Source organism: Sorex araneus, chromosome 11 (assembly GCF_027595985.1).
Source record: "Sorex araneus isolate mSorAra2 chromosome 11, mSorAra2.pri, whole genome shotgun sequence".
Classification (NCBI taxonomy): domain Eukaryota; kingdom Metazoa; phylum Chordata; class Mammalia; order Eulipotyphla; family Soricidae; genus Sorex; species Sorex araneus.
The window spans coordinates 47412493-47432378 of NC_073312.1; the positions used below are offsets into that span (position 1 = coordinate 47412493).

At 55.7% G+C, this 19886-nt stretch overlaps 1 protein-coding gene across 1 annotated transcript; it reads right to left on the minus strand.

Annotated features, from left to right (window-relative positions):
- Positions 1 to 323: 323 nt before the first annotated feature.
- On the minus strand, positions 324 to 18246 carry PPIL2 (peptidylprolyl isomerase like 2). The gene is made up of 20 exons (XM_004607452.2): positions 18114 to 18246; positions 15207 to 15256; positions 13620 to 13665; positions 11905 to 11967; positions 10754 to 10805; positions 9833 to 9884; positions 6380 to 6471; positions 5635 to 5724; positions 4909 to 4984; positions 4496 to 4656; positions 4200 to 4275; positions 3881 to 3987; positions 3622 to 3711; positions 3366 to 3399; positions 2946 to 3063; positions 2460 to 2516; positions 1999 to 2071; positions 1858 to 1920; positions 1636 to 1775; positions 324 to 1551 (listed from the first exon to the last, which is right to left on the minus strand). Exons 1-20 carry the CDS (start codon positions 18143 to 18145, stop codon positions 1455 to 1457), a joined length of 1569 nt encoding a protein of 522 aa, XP_004607509.2. The 5' UTR covers positions 18146 to 18246; the 3' UTR covers positions 324 to 1454.
- Between the last annotated feature and the right edge of the window lie 1640 nt (positions 18247 to 19886).

The window sequence follows — 19886 nt, forward strand, 5'->3', positions numbered from 1 at the left end:
ACCAAACTGAGCTGGCCTGAGGGAGAGTATTCCCGAGGGCCTCCCCCCCACCCCACCCCCGGCACTGGAGAGGTGCGGGAATGTGCCACCCACTCACAGCATCCCGGGACTTTTGCTTACTTAGACTTACGTTTCTCCTCGCAGAGTCAAGATACAGCCAGGATCCCAGGTGTGTGTCCTCCGTTTGGCATCCTTGATGCAGCCACTTGCTTCCGTAGCATGGTGTGGTGTGGCTGCGTTTTATATACTCACATACAGTATTTTCATACCTTTACTTCTTATTCTTGATGGTATCTGTCCAGATATTAGACTGGAAATGGGAATTTTTCAAAAGTCCTTTAATTTACCTGATGACCTCAACAGGTCCTGAACAAAATCCAAGCAGTTTTAAATTTATAATTTAAACTTCAAGGGACTCTTGGCCCCCACTTGTCTGGAGCTCTGGGTGGGCCTGTCATGCTGTGGTGACTCCAAGGCCCTGGAGTCTCCCTTTGGGGCAGGCAGGACAGCAGACAGATGGCCACCATCCCTCCCCCCAATTCCCTGTGCCCACTCATGTGTCGAGGAGGTCTGGAAATAAAGCTTCCGGTGCCAGCTGTTTCCTGTGTGGGTGCTCTGCTCCCATGGAGAGGCCCTGGCCCACCTCTCTCCTTTGTGCACCAGGTGCATGGAGCCTGCCTGGCACAGGGGAGTGGGGAAGAGGTGGAGTCAAAAGTCTGGCGAGAACATGAGATGGTCAATTCCAGGACGGCCAAGTCCATGGTGGTGACTGCAGGCAGGGGTGAGCATCAGGGATGAAGGGAAGACAGACCGGAAGAGAAAAGAGCCAGGCTGCAAGTGTGGGGACCTGAGGGCCAGAGGGGAGGCAGCTTCTGCAGAGGCACTTTGGGGAATGGAGGCAGCATTGTCCCACTCGGGAGATGGAAGCCAGCCTGGGCCGGCTGCAAATGACAGAAAGCAAGAAGTGGCACAAGTACAAATCTAAAAAAGATCCATTAGGGTCCAGATGCCCTGGAGAGTGGGAGTGCCAGCTCACTGGGCCTTCAGCATCTTCTCAGCGCCCCCTGCAGGCTCTCAGGCATCCTGGGGGGCGGTATCGGACACCCCAGCAAGAGCTGTTCATCCAGGGTCTCCCAACCCCTTGTATCAGAAGCCCCAACCCTGGTGTCCCAAGCTCAAGGTCCGGGGCATGAGAACGACCCCAGGCTCTGTGGGACCCTGTGATCAACACTGGGTCAAGAATGATATCCCCCTCCTGACAGCTGCTCTGTGGGCCAGACCCCAGGAACTGGGGGTCCAGGATGTGGCTGGGGAGGCCAGTGAGTTGCTGGCAGGAAAGATCTGAGTTTATTCCATCTCAGTCCACGGGCAGGCTTACGAGGGCAGAGAAGCAACGACATGGAGGGGCCCAGTACTGGCCCCAGGTCTTTCCTGAGATGTAAGGGCAGCGCCTGCTACCAGGAGCTGAAGTCCCCAAAACCCCGGCTGGGCTTCTTCTTGGCTGCAGAGACCCCCGCACTGGTGGACGGCTCTTCCTCTGCTACACGCTTCCTAGGGTGGCAAAGAAGCCGCGGCTGAGTCTCCCGGCAGGTCCCCTGCTCACTGCGCCCTGCCCGAGGGCAGCCCCGCACTCACGTGACTGCCGGGTTGATGTACTTGCCCACCCCCTGGCGGTAGGTCTGGGGGCCCTGGCTCCCTGACGTGGACGGGCTGGGCTTTGCTGTGCTCTCTGGAGCCTCCTCCTTGACCTCTGTCTTCTTCCGCTCCTCAGCGATCTGTGGGGAGAGGGGTTGCAGTGATGACTGAGCCCCAGAGGCACCAGGGCCGCCAAGCCGCCCTCCCCGTGTGCCCGCTCACCTGTGCGTCGGCCTCTTCATAGGGATCCACAAACACGGTGGTGGCGTCGATGCGGATCTCCTCCTGCAGCGGGGGATGGAGGGGTGAGGCCATGGCTGCACCCTCCACCCTGCACCTGGTCTCTGCTCTTGGGGCACATACCTTAGGGCGGTCAGTTTTGGGGTCACTCTCCACATTCTCCATGGCTGTCAGCGTGTCAAAACCCCCAACAACCCTGCAGCGGAAGGTCAGGGCACCTCTGAGAACGCTGGGGGAAAGGGGCGCCCCACAGCCAATCTGCTGGCAAGTAGCCAAGGACAGGCTGGGCAGCTGACCCAGAAAGGTGCCACCCATAGTTGCATGGGCAGGAAAGGCCTGGGCGGAATAGGCAAGCCCCCAGGGACAAGTTCAGCATGTTGCCCGCTGACGGTCAGGCTTTAAGGGGCCTCAGCCTCCCACTCTGTCCACGCTGCCAGACGCTTCCTACCAAGAGGCAGAGAAAGGCCTTATCGTGGACAAGGATGGTGAGAAAGCCAGGAAGAGCTAACCCTGGGAGGCCCGGTCCCCTGAACATGAAGGTCTGGGAAGGCCCCTGCCCGGCCTCCAGAGTATGGGCTCCTCACCGCCCAAAGATGGTGTGCTTCTTGTCCAGGTAGGCGCAGGAGCGGAAGGTGATGAAGCTGGAAGGAGAGAGGCGAGTCAGGAACTCAGACGAGGGAGGCGGCCCTCACCTGTGGTCTAGATCTGCCCCAGCCTGGCCGCGCTGAGCCTTGGCTCCAAAAACAGCTGCCCAGGAGGAGTAGGGGAGGCTGGGGAGCTCTCGTGAGCTCTGGAGGTGGGCCGAGGGCCCACTGAAGGACCAAGGAAGGAGGCAGCAGAAGGAAGGGGAGCAAAGAAAACTCTAACCCAGCACCACATGGTGCCCAAGCAATGCCAGGAGTGAGGCCCGAGCACACCGGCGTGGCCAAACAGACTTAGCCACATCTGGTACAGAAATGGGGTGAAGAAGCAGCAGGAGAGCCTGGTCCTGCTCAGTAGCTCGCCCCAGGGGGCGTCTGGAGTGGGTCTGGGTGGAAGCGTGGCCCGCAAGCAGAGGCTTAGGGACTCACAACTGGGACTTGTTGGTGTTGGGCCCCGAGTTGGCCATGCTCAGGATCCCGCGGCCCGTGTGGGAGAGGTTGGGCCGGAACTCGTCTCGGAAGGGTTTTCCCCAGTAGGATTCCCCGCCTGCGAGGGGGAGAGAGCGGGGCTGGGTGGGGCCGCACACGCCCAGCAGCACCAGGTGTGGCCCTGTACATCGGAGCCTGGTCACGCAGGGCCCTGGGGGCAGTGCTGACTGGACTCGTCCAAGCCCCCAGAGCCCTCCCAACTCCAGGTCCCCCCACGCCCCAGGGGGAAGGGGTATGGTCTCCAGGACAGGGATCCGGTCAAGCGACCCACAATTCACAGGCAGCACGCCTGCTGCTGGAGGGCATTGGGAGCTGCCAGCTGGCCCGTCTCTCCACCCCACTCCTCGGAGTGGCACCTACCCGTGCCCGTGCCCGTGGGGTCACCTCCCTGGATCTGCAGGAATAAAAAGCAGTAAACAAACCGTGCCCACACCCCACCCCACCGCCAGCCACATGTCTGCTCTGCAGAGAACAGGGCCCAGTCAGGCCACACTGCACAAGCCCAGTGTGACCACTGGGGAGACAGGAGCGGTCAGCCCGCAGCTACCCTGCCAAGTACCACATTTTCCCAATCCCCAGTGGCGGCACCTCAGCCACACCGGCTCCTGTCACTCACCACGAAGTTCCGGATGGATCTGTGGAAGATGGTGCCATCATAATACTGCTTTTTGCAGAGTTTGATGAAGTTTTCACAGGTCTTTGGTGTCTACAAAATTGCCCAGATTCCTCTGTGAGGCATGGAATGGCCATGGAGGGTCACCAATGCCCCCCCTACCCCTAGCCCCAGGCCGCATGGCCTACAGGAAGGACAAAGCCCCCTGAAGCCTAATGCAGGACAGGGCAGCCTCCAGGGGAGGGGTGCAGCACACACCCACCATGTCACAGTGCAGCTCCAGGTTGAGGTCGCCCCGGTTGGTGTGCAGCCGCACGTAGCCCTTCTTCTTCACGAACTGGTAGCGGAGCACATCCTCATCGATGGCGGCTGCAAACAGACCCACTCCGTGTGCATCTGGGGCACTTGGCACTGAGCCTCGGCTGCCCCCCAGCTTGGGGTGGAGGTGGGAGGCAGGGGCCAGCAGTGAATGGGAAGATGCCGGAAGTCAGGAGGCCAACCACTGCCCTCACTCCAGCAACCCCCAACCCTGAAACCAGCCCACGCACACCTGGACCTCCCCTCAGCAGCAGGGCAGCTACCTGCTTCATGTGTGGTCTCTGGAACCATGGCGGTGGAGGTGAAGGAGGCGCTGACCTTGCCAGTGGAGTAGTGGGCCTGCCAACAAAACATGGCTATCAGCCCACGTCCAGGCCCACTAGTGACCCCTCCGCCAGGGACGTGGCCCTGACCTGGGAGAGCCTAATCCTAACCCTGACCAGCCTGAGCACCACTGAGTGTGGCCCAAAACACCCAATTCCCCCCCAGGAGCCCCCAATCCTGCGCCACGACCATTCAAAGGGACCAAGAGAACCCCCACCAGCACCCGTCTACTCACAGCGTTAAGCTTGTCCACCTTCTTCTTCTCGGGCACCTTCATGGTGGCTGCCAGCACCTCGTCCCCCTTGAACTCCTTGTAGAGCTCCTGCAGCGTCTCCCGGGTCTCGGTGTTTGTGTTCTTCAAGTAGTAAGATGGGTCCTGTCTGGCCTTTTCTTCATCTGCAAAACCACAGGGGCCCGAGCAGGTGTGCAGCCCGCGAGCACCACAGCAGCCCCACCCCTGCGGCGAGGACAGACAACTTGTAGGAGCAAGGTACAGGGCGGGGCGCACCCACTGACACCCAGGGCCCCAGAGCTGTCTGAGGGGGCTGTGGGCACCACGTGTGCAGGCCCTGTGGACACAGGAGACACTGGCACAGGTCAGCCGAGGTCTGCCCTGGCACTCACACCAGCCCTGCTGGAAATACTTACCTGGATCTATTATTTTCATGTTGTTCTTAACATGGTAGAAGTTGGAGACATTGAACTTGTCCAGATTGGTGGGGTCCTGTGAGAGAGACCAAAGCAGAAGAGGTGCGAGTTCCAGCAGCTGCAGGAAGGCCTGGGGCACTGAGGGGAGTGGCCGGGGACGGCAGAGCTGGGCAGGCTGAGGGTAGCTGCCAGGGGAGCCCTCGGTGCTCTGGCCTGAGAAGGGGGAGCCCCATGGGCAGGCCTGTGTGCTGCCCACGCATTAGAGAGGACAAACCACAGGAGGGCAGGGTCCCAATTCACTCAGCCCAATTTCCCAGGCCCGTGTCTTGCAAGGATGCCCACAGGGGAGCCCCGTGCTGGATGTGGGGTACAGAGTACACACTAGCCCAGAGAGGGCGTGAGAGAGAGGTAGGCTGGCAGAGGGTCACTGAGACGGCCTGGGGCACAGATGAGGGCATCTGAGCAAGGGATGTGGGAGTAGCTCAATGGGCTAGAGGACAGGTCTGTGTGCAGAAAGCTCAGGTCAGCCCCCATATGCCAGGCCCCCAGGACAGCCCCTGGGGAGACCCTGCCTTCCCGAGCACCAATCCAGGAGCAGCTCCTGAGCACTAACAGGTATGACCTGGAAACAGGCACCTGTCACAGATGGGGTTGACACTGCTGGCAGCGGAGAGGCAGGCCAGGAGGTGCCGGGCACCCTGGGGTGGGGTCGCTGGGAGCAGCTACCTGCAGGGTGATGAGGTCCTGACGGGTGAAGGGCTCATCCGTGAGCAGGTCTCTGAAGTTCTTGGCCTTGATATTGAGCTGCTCCACTGCCTGTGTCAGGAGGCAGTGTGGTCAGCCCTGGCAGACTGAGTCCCCCTGTGTTTGCCACTCCGTGAGAGAAGGGCAGGAAGAAATAGTCCCGCCCAGCAGCGCCCAGCTGCGTGGGGTGGGGATCCGCTGAGCCCCCAGGTTCCAATTCCACTTTCTCAGCCAAAGAACACTGGAGAAACATTTTCCTGCCTGCCGGCTCACAGGCCCTAGGCCAGGGCAGTACTGGACATAGCTCCCTGCACAACAGGCCTCCCCGCCACACCTGCCCGTCAGCCAGCGTCAGTCCCTCTGGGGGCTCCTCCACGGGCAGGGCCTGAGCGCCCCAGCAGCCCTAGTCTGAGAGAACAGGTCCTTCACCCCGGGCACTGGGAATGCGAGCTGGGGGATGCAGAGCTCAGACCTTTCATGTGCGAGGCCCTGGGTTTGATCCTCAGCACTGGAAAAAGGAGAATGAGGTGGGAGTGACATTACAGCAGGCAGGTCATTTGCCTTGCATACAGCTAACCCAGGTTCATCCCCGGCACCTCATGTTGTCCCCTAAACTCTCCAGGTGTGACCCCTGAGCTCAGAGCCAGGAGTAAGCCCTGAGCATTGCTGAGTGTGGCTCCCAAAGAAATGTGGAGGGGGTGGGGGGCCAGAACCCCAGAGGACCCACCTCGTAGGCGTAGACGTTACCGGTGGTCTTCACGGCCACAATGTGCGTGTTGTTGGTGAACACTGTGAAGAGCACCGGGCAGTGGTACTTACCTGCAGACGAGACACATCGGGTGGGAGGATGCTCGGAGGAGCCAGGCCCAGCAAGGAAAGCACCGGGGGCAGTGGCAGCCCCATCCACGGGGAGACTCTGCCCCCAGCCTTGCCTCGCCCCTGCTGCTTAAACTGGGAGGGTCACAGCCCCAGAATGAATGTGGAGGCAGCAAAAAATTTTTCCATTCTGTTGAAGGGGCCAGAGCAATAGTACAGAGGGTAGAGCGATACCTCTGCAGCCCGCCCGAAACTGATCCCCAGCATCCCATATGGTCCCTGAGCACTGCCAGGAAGCACCAGAGTGCAGAGCCAGAGTAACCTCTGAGCACTGCCCAGTGTGCCCCCACCCTCCCTCCAAAAAAAAAAATCTGTTTAAAACATTTTTCTTGGGGCTAGATAGTACAGCAGGTAACGCACTTGTCTTGCACACAGTTGGTCTGGGTTTAATCACCAGTACCAAGACTGCCCCAAGATCGACCAGGAGTGATTCCTGAGCACAGAGCTAAGAGTAAGCCCTGAGTACCATTAGTGTGGCCCCAAAACAACAGAAAAAATAAATGTATGGCCTAGTTTGTCAATGTTGGTTTTCAAGATCTGTTTTATATGCCATATGCCAGGACTCCTGTAAAAACGGCTCAGACAAGGCTCCCAGTGAGGAAGCTTAGACCCGCCCCTCAGGCGCGCTCTCGGCCACTCACACCAGTGACTCCGCTCACCTGGCTGCCAAGGCCCAGGCCCCTCCCTCGTTAATGGGGACTTTCTTCTTCAAAACCACGATCTGAGGACCAGAGAGACTGTACAGTGGGCAGCTACTTGCCTTACACGCAGCCAAGCTGGGCTCAATCCCTGGCACAGATGTGGCCCCAAACACTCTCCCCAAATGAAATTAGCCATGACTGGAAAACTTTTTAAAAAGTAGTTATGAGGGGCTGGAGTTAGTACAGCAGGTAGGGCATTTGCCTTGCACGTGGCCGACCCGGGTTCGATTCCCAGCATCCCATATGGTCCCCCAAGCACCACCAGGAGTGGTTCCTGAGTGCAGAGCCAGGAGTCAGCCCTGAGTATTGCTGGGTGTGATCCAAAATGCTCCCCCACAAAAAAAAGTAGTTATGAGGGGCTGGAGTGATAGCACAGTGGATAGGGCGTTTGCTTTGCACGTGGCCGACCTGGGTTCGATTCCCAGCATCCCATATGGCCACCTGAGCACCACCAGGAGTGGTTCCTGAGTGCAGAGCCAGGAGTAACCCCTGTGCATCACCAGGTGTGACCCAAAAAGCGAAGAAAAAAAAAATAGTTATGAGAATGTTTTGAAAACTGGGCCACTAGCTAAATAATCAATTTTCAGGTGTGCTAACTACTGCTCACTTCTATAGTCCTCTCTCTCTGGAACGCACACTGACTGAAATACTTAAGCATGAAATGATGCAACATCTGAAATTTGCATCCAAGTTTTGTCAGCGGCGAGGAGTGGGCGTGAGATGAGATGAGACAGATGGTGAGTGGGCGCGTATGGGAACAGGTCGTGGGCACGGGCAGGGCGCTGCGCAGATTCCCCACTCTCACCCGCCTTCACTCCCCCTAGTCAAGAGCCAAACCAAACCAAAACATGATGAATGCTACTAGGTCGCGGTGTCAGCTCCTCACCTCCTGGGGTGGTCCTGAGGCAGCCCGGCCCTGCAGGACGCCTGCCCCCGCTGTCCCTGCCCACGGCCTTCATTCCCACTGCTCACTTGCTCACAGGCTCAGGGGCGCTGGACAGGCCTGGGGGCTCCGCAGTGCCTCCCCTCCTCCCCGCAACCCTGTCGGCAAGACTCACTGGGACCCTCTCCCTGCTTTAGTTCCTTCTTAAAAAATGCGTTCTGCCTTTAGGGTCACACCCACCAGAGCTGGGTCGGAACCGATCTCCGGCACACTAGCCCCAGCGCCACCTCCTGAACTTCCTGCTTCACTCTGTCCCAGCCTCTCCCTGGCACCCCTCAGAGCCGCCTTCCTTCCCAGGGACACTTGGTCCCCTCAGCTCCCTGCGTGTGGCAGCACCTCAGGGAGCACTTGCCGGGAGAGACCCCCTGTGACCACATCTGACCAGGGAGGTGCCTGCGCCCAGTCTGCTGCATTTCTCCCCACTCCCTCATTCCTGGACATGCAACACGACTGAAGGCCAGACCCAGAACTAGGACAGCGCCGGGCCACCTCGGCTCAGGCATCTGGCCACTGAGAAGCAAGGCGCGAGCACAGGAACAGAGAGCAGAGGCCCAGGGCTTCATCTTTTTCCTTGTTTTTGAGCCACAGCCAGAGATGCTCAGGGGTTATTCCTGTTTCTGTGCTCAGGGAGCACTCCTGGGGAGCTCAGAAACCCATATGGGTGCTGGGGCTAGAACATGGGTTAACCATGTGCAAGCAAGTGTCCTACCCCCTGTATCACTCTGGCCCCATGGGCCGGGCCTCCTTCAGACCCAAGAGCAAACAGGTTCAACCCAAGAGCCACCAGCAAACCCATCCCACACCCCACCCCACTTCTCTGCCACTCTCTGGGCCTCACCAGCAGTTTTTGCCTCCACGAGGAGCAGAGACACAAAGCAGCCAAAGGGGTCCCCATACACAGGCCTGGTGTACTCACAAAGGCAGGGGCCACAAGGCCTAAGGCTGCCTTCCCTAGGTGGGAAGAAGTGTCCAAACCCTCCCCTCCCCCCGCCCAGCTTTAAATTACCTGGATTTCAAAGGAAGTTATGAGAGCTGGGCAGAGAATCACAAGGATTGGGGAACATGCTGTGCAGCCCTGGAGACTCCGAGCCCGCATGGTGACACTGGTGACCCCAACACCACAGGGCCCAGGCACAAACCCACTGGCCAGATCAGCCAGCCCAGTCAGCCCATATTGCTGAGAAGAGCTTCTAGCATGTCTGAGGCCCACTTAGGAGGCCCCACCCACGGTCAAAAAGTTATATCTTTCAGAAAGTGAAATTAAGTGAAATTACCAAGACAGGGGTTGGAGTGATAGTACAGTGGGTAGGGCATTTGTCTTGCAAGTGGCCAACCCAGTTTCAATCCCTGGCACCCCACTAAGTCCCCTATGCACCGCCAGGAGTGACCACTGAGCACAGAGTGAGGAGTAAGCCCTGAGTACAGGCAGGTATGGTCCCCAAACCAACCACCCAAAAAGTATAAGACTGCTCAGGAAGGACCAGGGAGAGGCTCAGAGGGTGGCAGCATGTGCTTTGCTGGGGGAACCCCAGGTTGCATCCCCAGTGCCACCTGGTCCCAAGCACCACACCCAAAACAAAACAGGGCGGACAAGAAAGGGATGCCTGGCCCTGCTGGAGAGAGAGCCAACCTAGAGGTGGCAGTAAAGGACACCACTCACCTTCATTGTTCTTCTTAAAGTTCAACTTGATCAGAGACCTCCCATCCAGTTTCTGGAAGAAGCGTAATTCAGCGTGAAAACTAACAAAGGAATGACCGACACGAAGCAATGCTGAGACTGATGCTGTGAAACAGGCCAAGAGGAAGGAGTCTCTGGCCATCCAGGCCTTTGCAAACTATGGACAGAGGAACAGCCTTGAATGCTGACCTGGGCCCTGAACACAACCACAACCCTGGGCAGGGAAGGCCTCTGGGGGCCCAGGAAGGCTGCGGGGCAGAAGTGCCTGATTCAATAATGCAAATCCCAGGCAGCCTGGCAGGCACGAGGGCGGAGCCAGGCTCCCGGCACCACCAGCGCATGTCAAGCAGTTCACGTGCCTCTGCTGTCTGGGCCCCCAGGAATGTGAGAACAATGGAGCAGGGCAGGGAGCACCACAAACAAGATGGACAGGCACTGTGGCCAGGAGCGCAGCTACCAGCAACACTGAGCCAGACAGTGTGCCAGCCCCGTGACTCAACAGTGCGATCCCCAATCACACGTGAAAGCACAACTCCGATGAGCATCACCACCAAATGTTTAACAAAATGTGTCTGGTCACACACGTGTGCGCACGCACACACACACACACAGAGTATGGCACAGGAAGCACAATGCAACGAGATTTGCCAGGGTGAGCACACACACACATACACACACACACAGGAAGCACACTGCAACAGGATTTGCCAGGGTGAGCATATCCCTAGGATGGGATATACACAGGTGTACCCAGCATATGTGGGGAACATTTCCACATGGCCAGCAAGGGGAGTGAGCCAACACCCCTCACAGTGCCCTCTGGAAGGCTGTGGAAACCATAGAAGAAAAGGCAGACCCGGGACCTCATGGCTGCACCTCTCCCAGTCCCACACAGCCGCCTACCTCGCCGTTGCTGGGGTTGGTTCCATACTTCTTAAGCCAAGGGACAATGTTCCTGGAGTTGGGAAAGAATGAAGGGTCAGTGTGGGCAGAGCCAGCTGGTGTCTCCCACAGCTGCACCCCTGCTCAAAACCAGGGGGGGGGCTGGAGCACTAGCACAGTGGGTAGGGTGTTTGCCTTGCACACGGCTGACCCGGGTTCGATTCCCAGCATCCCATATGGTCCCCTGAGCAGCACCAGGGGTAATTCCTGAGTGCAGAACCAGGAGTAACCCCTGTGCGTTGCCGGGTGTGACCTAAAAAGAAAAAAAAAAAAAAAACCAGGGGGGAGAGTTCTGGAACCAGAGTTTAAGGCACACAGGGGAGCCGGAGCAGCAGTACAGCATTGGGGACTTGCCTTGTGCATAGCTGACCAGAGTCCACCCCAGCACCCCACATTGGCCCCTGAGCCCCACTAGGAGTGATCCCGAGCTCAGAGCCAGGGGTAAGCCCTGAACAGGGTGTGGCCCCAGAAAAAAAAGCAAACAAAAGAAGGTATGTAAAGGGTTTAATTGCAGTTATTGCAAACAACATAAACTTCCATAGAAATAAAGATGTGCTGATATATCTATACAATTTAAAACACTGAGTCAGCATCAAAAATTTATACTTTCTGGGGTCAAAGCAATAGGTCAGCATGGAGGGCATTCGCTTGTTCCCCAAGAACTACCAGGAGTGATTCCTGAGTGCAGAGCCCAGGAGTAACCCCTGAGCATCACTGGGTGTGACCCAATAAGTCTCACACACACACACACACACACAAAATTACACTTTCTGGGACCAGAGAGACAGTACAATGGGTAGGGCGCCTCACACTGGCAAAGTATGTGCTCTACCATTGAGCTATATCCCCTGATAAATTTTCCTTTTACTGGGAAGCATTTTCTCAATTTTCTAAAATGAATCTGGAACATGAGAAAATGACAGAAGTTGGCTATGCTTCAAATTCGACACTGGGGCGAGGGACGAAGCTCGGCTTGCCTTGTATGTGTGAGGCGCTGACTTCACCTCCAAGCATGAGAAACAACAGCAGCAGCAAATCCACAAACCCAAAACCCTGACCCATTTGTCAAATCCAAAGCGGGGAGGCGGGGGGTGGGGGGGAATAAAACTCACAGCAAGTCAAAGACAACGCCCTCCGGGGTGCACACGGGGTAGGCAAAGGGCTGCAGAGAGAGACTGAAAGAGAAGGCAAAGGTCACTCCTGGTCAGTGCACAGACAAGCCCTAACATGGAGACTGGCCAGGCCATTCCCAGGCTCCTGCCTCTCCTCCTCCCTCCTCCAATCCCCCCGTGTAATCCTCTGGCCCCCACACTCTCCCTAAGAAGTTCCCAGCACAAGTCAAGACAATGAGGCAAGGGTCCCCCCTCCCCGGGAAGTGCTGAGGGGCCGGGGTCCTTGGCCTTGGCGTGTCGGAGCACACAGGAGATCACGTCCCAGAAGGGGCCTGGGGTGGCCTCTGGGAAGCAGGACTGGCATTTGCTCCCCTGAAGCTCACAGCAGGCACAGGCAAGCCACACCCCTCTCGCCCTGCCACCCCCATCAGAGACTGGTGGGCTGTGGTCAGCGACAGAGGGTACCTCAGTGCCCCCCTCACAGTTCCATACGTGGTCTGAGACTCAGGTCTCGTGCAGAACTGAGGGTGGGAAGCCCTGGGACATTCTGACCCACAGATGTGGGAGAAGAAAGACCTGCCTCAGCCCATACTGCCACGCATGTGCCACTTACCACCTGAGGACAGGTGTGCCCAGGGAGAGCAATGTCGTGGGCCAACCAGCAGATGCACTCAAGCCCTCCCTCCCTCTTTCTCTACCCTCTCCCTCTCCCCCTCTCCCTCTCTCCTGGATTTTTTGAGCCACCCCCAGCTGTGCTATGGATCCCTGGGCTTAGAGCTGGTGGACTCGGGAACCTTATGAGGTCTCAGGTATCAAACCCACGTCAGCCATACCCAAGGCAAGCGTCTTCCTGCTGCACTATCTCTCCAGCCGCCAGTAGCCTTTTTTCTTGCTGGGGTTTCCACTACTAGCCATCAAGAGCTCAGCTCACCTGGCTTGCTTATACATCGGTTCACAGGGGGTCGATTGGGTCAATCCTCAAGATCTGAGCAATCAGAACTGGAGTGACCTCCGTGGCCCCCAGAAACCAGGCCAGACACCAAAACACACCCCAAGCAGCAAGACACTGCATGCATCTTCTCTCAAACGCAACCCGAAAAGGCACATTCTACCCCAGAGCCTAGGAGACAGACCAGCAACCTGCAGGGGCTGGAACCCAGGAAAGTTTATTTCCCTAACGCCAATCCTGCCTGCTCTGAACGAGGCAGGCGAGCAAGCAGCGGCACAAGAGAGGGCTGGGGCTCAAGCTCACCTCCCCGAGTCCCCACCCAGCCGAGTGGGCACCGTGGGCCTTCCAGCTCTCAGCCCTGCACCCCCTTCTCACTGCCCCCGGGCGTCGGGCTGACCTGCCATCATCAGGATTTTCAGGTCACTGAGAGCTTTGCCACTCGTAGCCTGACCCTGGACTGGAAGAAAAAAGTGAAAGGCCCAGGGCCAGGCCCCGCTGGACAGGACTCTGGGCGAGGTAAGCTTCACCTCCCGTCCACCAGACTCGACAGAGAGCCCCTGCTGGGGCGGAGACCGACACGGGGGGGACCCACACGGAGGACAAGCAGACCCTCATTAGCTAACCTACCCCAGACTGGGGACCACCTTCTCCCAGTCTGGGGTAGGTTAGGCGGGGACAAAGGCAGGGTCCACATCACATCCTTAAGGGTGGGATTCACAGATCATCAGAAAAACAGACAGGAGGAGAAAATACCTGACAGGCTTACCTGCAGTGATCAAATGGCAAACGACGAAAATTTGTTTGTGGGATATCTGTTTAAAATGTAAAGAGATGACAATGGCATCTTAATAAAGTCTGTATACATATAAATTACGTAGTGCAACTACCACTATGAATGAAAAACCTCAACAGGTGGAACCCAAACACACTGGGCAAAGGCAGAGGGAAAAGCACCCACATGGACCACTGTGGCCCCCCATCTTCTGCAGCCCCCCACAGGCCGCAGTCCTGTTAAGCCGACCAAGTCCTTGGTACTCCCAACAGCAACTATGATGCTACCCTTTTTACTACAGCTTTAACAGCTTTGGGTATTACCATTCTTTATGTTCTTCTTAACATGATAGTAGGAAAGGGGCTGGAGTGATAGCACAGCGGGTAGGGCGTTTGCCTTGCACGCAGCCGACCCGGGTTCGAATCCCAGCATCCCATATGGTCCCCTGAGCACCGCCAGGGGTAATTCCTGAGTGCATGAGCCAGGAATCCCGTGCATTGCCGGGTGTGACCCAAAAAGCAAAAAAAAAAAAAAAAATGATAGGAGGAAAAATGTCATTTTAGTAAAAATGTCATCTTCTTAGAGGGAGTAGTTTTGGGGCCACACATAACAATGCTTGGGGGCTACTCCCACCTCTGTGCTCAGAAAACCAAGTGGAGACCAAACCAACGCTGGCCACAAGCACCTTACCCCTTATGCTCTCCCCAACACCAGGGGTGAGTTTTAAAAATGTAGACTAGGGGGCTGGAGATACAGAGAGTAGAGCTTGCATGCGGCCAATCTGGGTTGGATCCCGTCACCATGTATGATCCCCCAAACTCTGACAGGAGTGATCCCTGAGCAACAACAGGTGTCACCTGGAAAGAAAAAGCAACAACAAAAAAACTAGAGGGAGCCAGGGCAATAGCACGGCAAGTGGGTTAGCCATTTGCCTTGCATATGTCGATCTGAGTTAGATTTTTGGCATCCCATATGGTCCCCCGAGCCCACCAGGAGTGATCTCTGAGCATAGAGCCAGAGTAACCCCTGAGCATCACCGAGTGTGCCCAAAAACAAAAACAAAAGAAAAGTAGGCTAGGGCCAGAGAGATAAAAGAGGACTAAGATGTCTGTCTTATAACCTGGTGCCAGGGGCCAGAGCAAAATATAGTACAGCCGGTAGGGCATTTGCCTTGCACGTGGCTGACCCAGGTTCAATCCCCAGCATCCCATATGGTAGCCCAAGCCTCACCAGGAGTAATTTCTGAGCACAGAACCAGGAATAACCTCTGGCATAGCCAGATGTGGCCCACAAACAAATTCCAGCACCAGGAGTCACTACTAAGTAATACCAGATATGGCCCCAACACCCACTGCCCAAATCACCACCCAGACTGAACATTTTCATGAGTGTAATTTCATGCACTATTTCATGCGTTTGTCTCCTCTTCTGTGAACTGGATCCACAGCCCCCTGGTCTACACTTTATGTCCTTTTATTAATTTTTACAGCCTTGCTACAGAGTGAAAGCATCTTTCCTGAAATAAGTAAAATATACATGTGCACAGACACAATCCAAGGGGGGAAACATTTCATTCCTTACCTGGCTTCTTGCCTCCATAAAAATGAGTGTACTCAGCACAGGTAATATACCTGAAGGAAAGTGAGAGAATCTTACTACTGTTCCTTTACAACAAGGACACAATCTCAGAAAGTAGTTGATGACTGAGACATTTTGTTCATTCAGAAAATATTATTTAGGGAGCTAGAGCGATAGCACAATGAGTAGGGCATTTGCCTTGCACGCAGCCAACCCAGGTTCGAATCCCAGCATCCCATATGGTCCCCTGAGCACTGCTAGGGGTAATTCCTGAGTGTATGGGCCAGGAGTAACCTGTGCATAGCCAGGTGTGACCCCCCCCCAAAAAAAAAGCACCAAGAAAATATTATTTAAAACCTACTCCATGGCTAGGGATATGTGGCAGTTCAGTGGTAGAGCACATATTCTGCACATCTGAGGGCCTAGGTTTGACCCTTGGCACCCTCTCTTACCTACAGAGAAGTATCTACTGGACCAAAGAGATGATACAGGGTGAGGCATGGTGTGGTGCTTGTGCATGACCAACTGGATACATCATATACTGTCCACAAGTACTGCCAGGAGTGACCCTGAGCAAAGCCAATGGCCACTGAGCATCCCCAGATGTGGGCCATCCCTCCCCGCAAACCTATGCATTGGGTATATAGTAATGACCAAAAAGAATGTAGTTGTGAGTCTACACAAACTACAAAATAAATAAACACAGTCCTGCCATGGGGCTTGGGGAGAGAGTAGAGCAGGTGTGGCGCTAGCCTTGAAGGCAGCTGACCCTGACTCTGCTGAACCGGGTCAGGAGTAATCCCTGAGCACCTCCAGGTGTGGTCCAAAAGCCAAAACCAAAACAAAACAAAACAAAAAATCATCCTACTTTCCTCTGAAGGAAATAATGTGAACTTAAAAGAACTAATGATGAGATGGTGCGAACCCTTCAAAGATCTAAGTGAAGACCTTCGTGGGCAGAGGGACCAAACAAGCACGTCCTGCAGCCGAGTTGTGAGGCACGGGCCACCTGCATCACCAGTGTCCCACACGCACCAAGCTCAGTCCTGGCAGCACTGGTGTCAGGGAGCCCTTGGGCCACAGCCTTTTCCGGCTTTACTGCAGCCACCAGGTGTGTGTGAACTCACAAAACACCTGGTGCTAGAGCAATAGCACAGCAGGTAGGGTGTTTGCCTTGCACGCAGCCAACCCAGGTTCTATCCCCGGCATCCCATATGGTTCCCAGAGCACCACCAGGAGTAATTCCTGAGTGCAGAGCCAGGAGTAACCCCTGAGCATTGCTGGGTGTGACCCGGAAGAAAAAAAAAGCAAAAAACACGGCACGAACCCCCAGTGAGTGATGTGCAAGCACCAGGGCTGGAAAGGAGGCCCAGTTCAGCACCCCGTACGTTGTCAGACCACACCCACAACTGGTATGTCCCAACGAAGAACGTGAGTTCCCACAGCACCTCAGAAGTATGTCTACAAACACAACTAAAGGAGCACAAGCCCAGCAGGCACTAATGCCCCATGTGAGAGCCACAACCTGACATGTCACCCCCGAGGGTACCACAGCCAGGAATGCAACACTGGCATTGTGATAGCATCAACAAGCATAAAGAAGAGGGAATTATGGGCAAATAATTAAGGTCTTTTTTTTTTCCTTTTTGGGTCACACCCAACAATGCTCAGGGGCTACTCCTGACTCTGCACTCAGGAATTACTCCTGCTGGCGTTCAGAGGACCATATGGGATGCTGGGGATTGAACCCGGGTCGGCCGCAGGCAGGGCAAACGCCCTACCTGCTCTACTATAGCTCCGCCCAATAACAAAAGTCTTGAGACAGAAATTAAATAAATAAAAGTTTTAAGTCTTTTGTTTGGCTTTAGTTTTGTGGTTGTTTCCAGATTCTAGAACAGTGCCTGGGAACAGATGAGTGGATAAAGAAACAACAGTATACCTTACACAGTGGAATACTATACTGCCATTAGGAAAAATGAAGTCATGAAATTTGCGTATAGATGGATGGATATGAAGAGTATCATGCTGACTGAAATTAATCAGAGGGAGGGGGACAGATATAGAATGATCGCACTCATTTGCAGAATATAAATTTAAGAAAAAAGGAGGGAGGGAGGGAGGGAGGGAGGGAGAGAGGAAGGAAGGAAGGAAACATAGTATGAGACTGAGACCCAAAGACAGCAGAAATGAGAGCCAGGACTGGTCCATGGTAGGAAGCTTGTCACAAAGAGAAACGGGGAGTATAGTCAGGACAGAGAAGGGACCACTAAGACAATGACAGTTTGAAAGATATCTGGATTTCTCTAGTTCTCCGGCAAAGAACTGGGTGTAGAAAGGAGGTAAAGTAATATACATGATGCTTTACTGCAAAACCACAGTGCCTAAAAGGAAGAGGGAGAGAGAGGTGTGTCTGCCGTAAAGGCAGGCGAAGAGGTGGTGGGGGAAGTGGGGGCACAGGTGGTGGAAAATGTGCACTGGTGAAGGGATGGGTGTAGGAACATTGTATTACGGAAACCCAAGCATGAACAACTTTGTAACGGATCTCACAGTGATTCAACTAAAGAAAAAAAAAAAAATAGGAGGGCCGGTCAGAAAGTTCAGCGACATGGGCGTTACTGGGCCCCTGCCGGGGCGAGCGGGCCCCGAAGGCGGCCAATAGTCCGAGCGCACGCAGCCCGCCGTCCCGCCGCTCGCAGGTCGCGGGACTCCCGGGAAGGTGGCGGGCGGCCCGGGGCAAGACCGCGGGGATCGGAGGCGGCGCGGGTGGGGGGCGCCGGGGCCGCACCCGGGGGAGGCGGGAGGGCAGGGCGGGTGGCTGCGGGCGCGGACGGTGCTCGCGGGGCGCCGGGCACGAGCGCCAGACTCCCGGACACCGGACGGGGCAGGTGGACGACCCGCGGCTCCACTTACATCTTGTCCTTCTGGTGCTGTCGCTTCCCCATGGCGGCGGTAGCGGTGTGACCAGAAACACGAAGAAAAGCGACGGCGGCCGACTCCCGCACCGACGTCTAGGCCGAGCTCCGCGGCAATTTCCGGGGCCAGCGGTCCCGCCCCGAGTGCCCGCCGCGTGGCATGCCGGGAACTGTAGTCCGTGCCGCCACGTGCAGGCCCGGCTCCGCAGCCGAGCATGCGCGGTTGGGCTCTCCGACGGTCGCCGTGGGCTACGTTTTCCCGCGTGGTTGTCACCTAGGTGTCCAGCACAGACGCTACTTCTTTTTTTCTTTTCTTCTTTTTTTCTTTTTGGGTCACACCCAGCGATTGTCAGGGGTTACTCCTGGCTCTGCACTCAGGAATTACTCCTGGCGGTGCTCGGGGGACCATACGGGATGCTGGGAATCGAACCCGGGTAGGCCGCGTGCAAGGCAAACGCCCTACCCGCTGTGCTATTGCTCCAGCTTCTTGCCGGTCCCGCTCTTTTATAAGGCACATACCAGGGGCCGGAGCTATAGTACAGAGGGCAGAGTGTTTACCTGCAGGGCACGCTGCCGACCCAGGTTCCATCCCCGGCATATGGCCCATCGCGCACCACCAGGAGTGATTCCTGAGTGCAGCATCAGGGTACCTCTGAGCATCACCGGGCCGGGTGTGACTTCCCTCCACCTACACACAAAAGGCCAAAAGGCACATACTGGTGATGGAGTGGTAGCACAGCAGTACTGAAACAGGTAGGACCCTTGCATTGTACAAGGCCGACTCAGGTTCCATATCTGGCACCCCATATGGTCCCCCAAGCACTACCGGGAGTAACCCCTGAGCTGGTCCCAAAATGGAACAAACAAAAAACACCTACCTCGATCTAAAGCCACACGCACACTTGTAATCTATTTGCATACCTCCCTTTCTTTGTTACTCTCTGTGACCCCAACATGCGCAGAATAACATCAAACTTCGATTAAAAATCATCAAACTTCACTGTCACTGTCATCCTGTTGCTCATCAATTTGCTCAAGTGGGCACCAGTAACATCTCCATTGTGAGATTTCTTGTTACTGTTTTTGGCGTATTGAATATGCCACGGGTAGCTTGCCAGACTCTGCTGATCGGGCAAGATACTCTCAATAGCTTGCCCGGCTCTCCGAGAGGGGCAAAGGAATCGAATCCGGGTCGGCTGCGTGCAAGGCCTTACCCGCTGGGCTATTGCTTCAGCCCATCAAACTTCAACACCATCAAATCTCAAGATCCAAAACTGTCACTGGTCCCTCTGCTTCTTCCTTCATCTTCATCACTAAAAGCATACACAGCCTGATCCCTGTGTATGTTCATCTACTTGGGTACCCACTGATGTCAAAATAAATGTGTAGGGGGCTGGAGAGATTGCACAGCGGGTAGGGCGTTTGCCTTGCTCGTGGCTGACCTGGGTTCGATTCCCAGCATCCCATATAGTCCCCTGAGCACTGCCAGGAGTGATTCCTGAGTGCAGAGCCAGGAGTAACCCCTGTGCATTGCCGGGTGTGACCCAAAAAGCAATAAATAAATAAATAAATAAATAAATAAATAAAATGTATAGTCAAAGCAGATGCCACCACCATATCTGCCCTCCTCCCTATCCCACTCTGTTAAAAGATATCACTATCCACACCAGTCACTCATAGTCACTTGGCCTTGCCCTTTCTCACCCCATGGCTAAGCCTTCACATTCTCTAGGTTTCAGCTCTTCAGAGAAATGTGACCAACCCCACACAT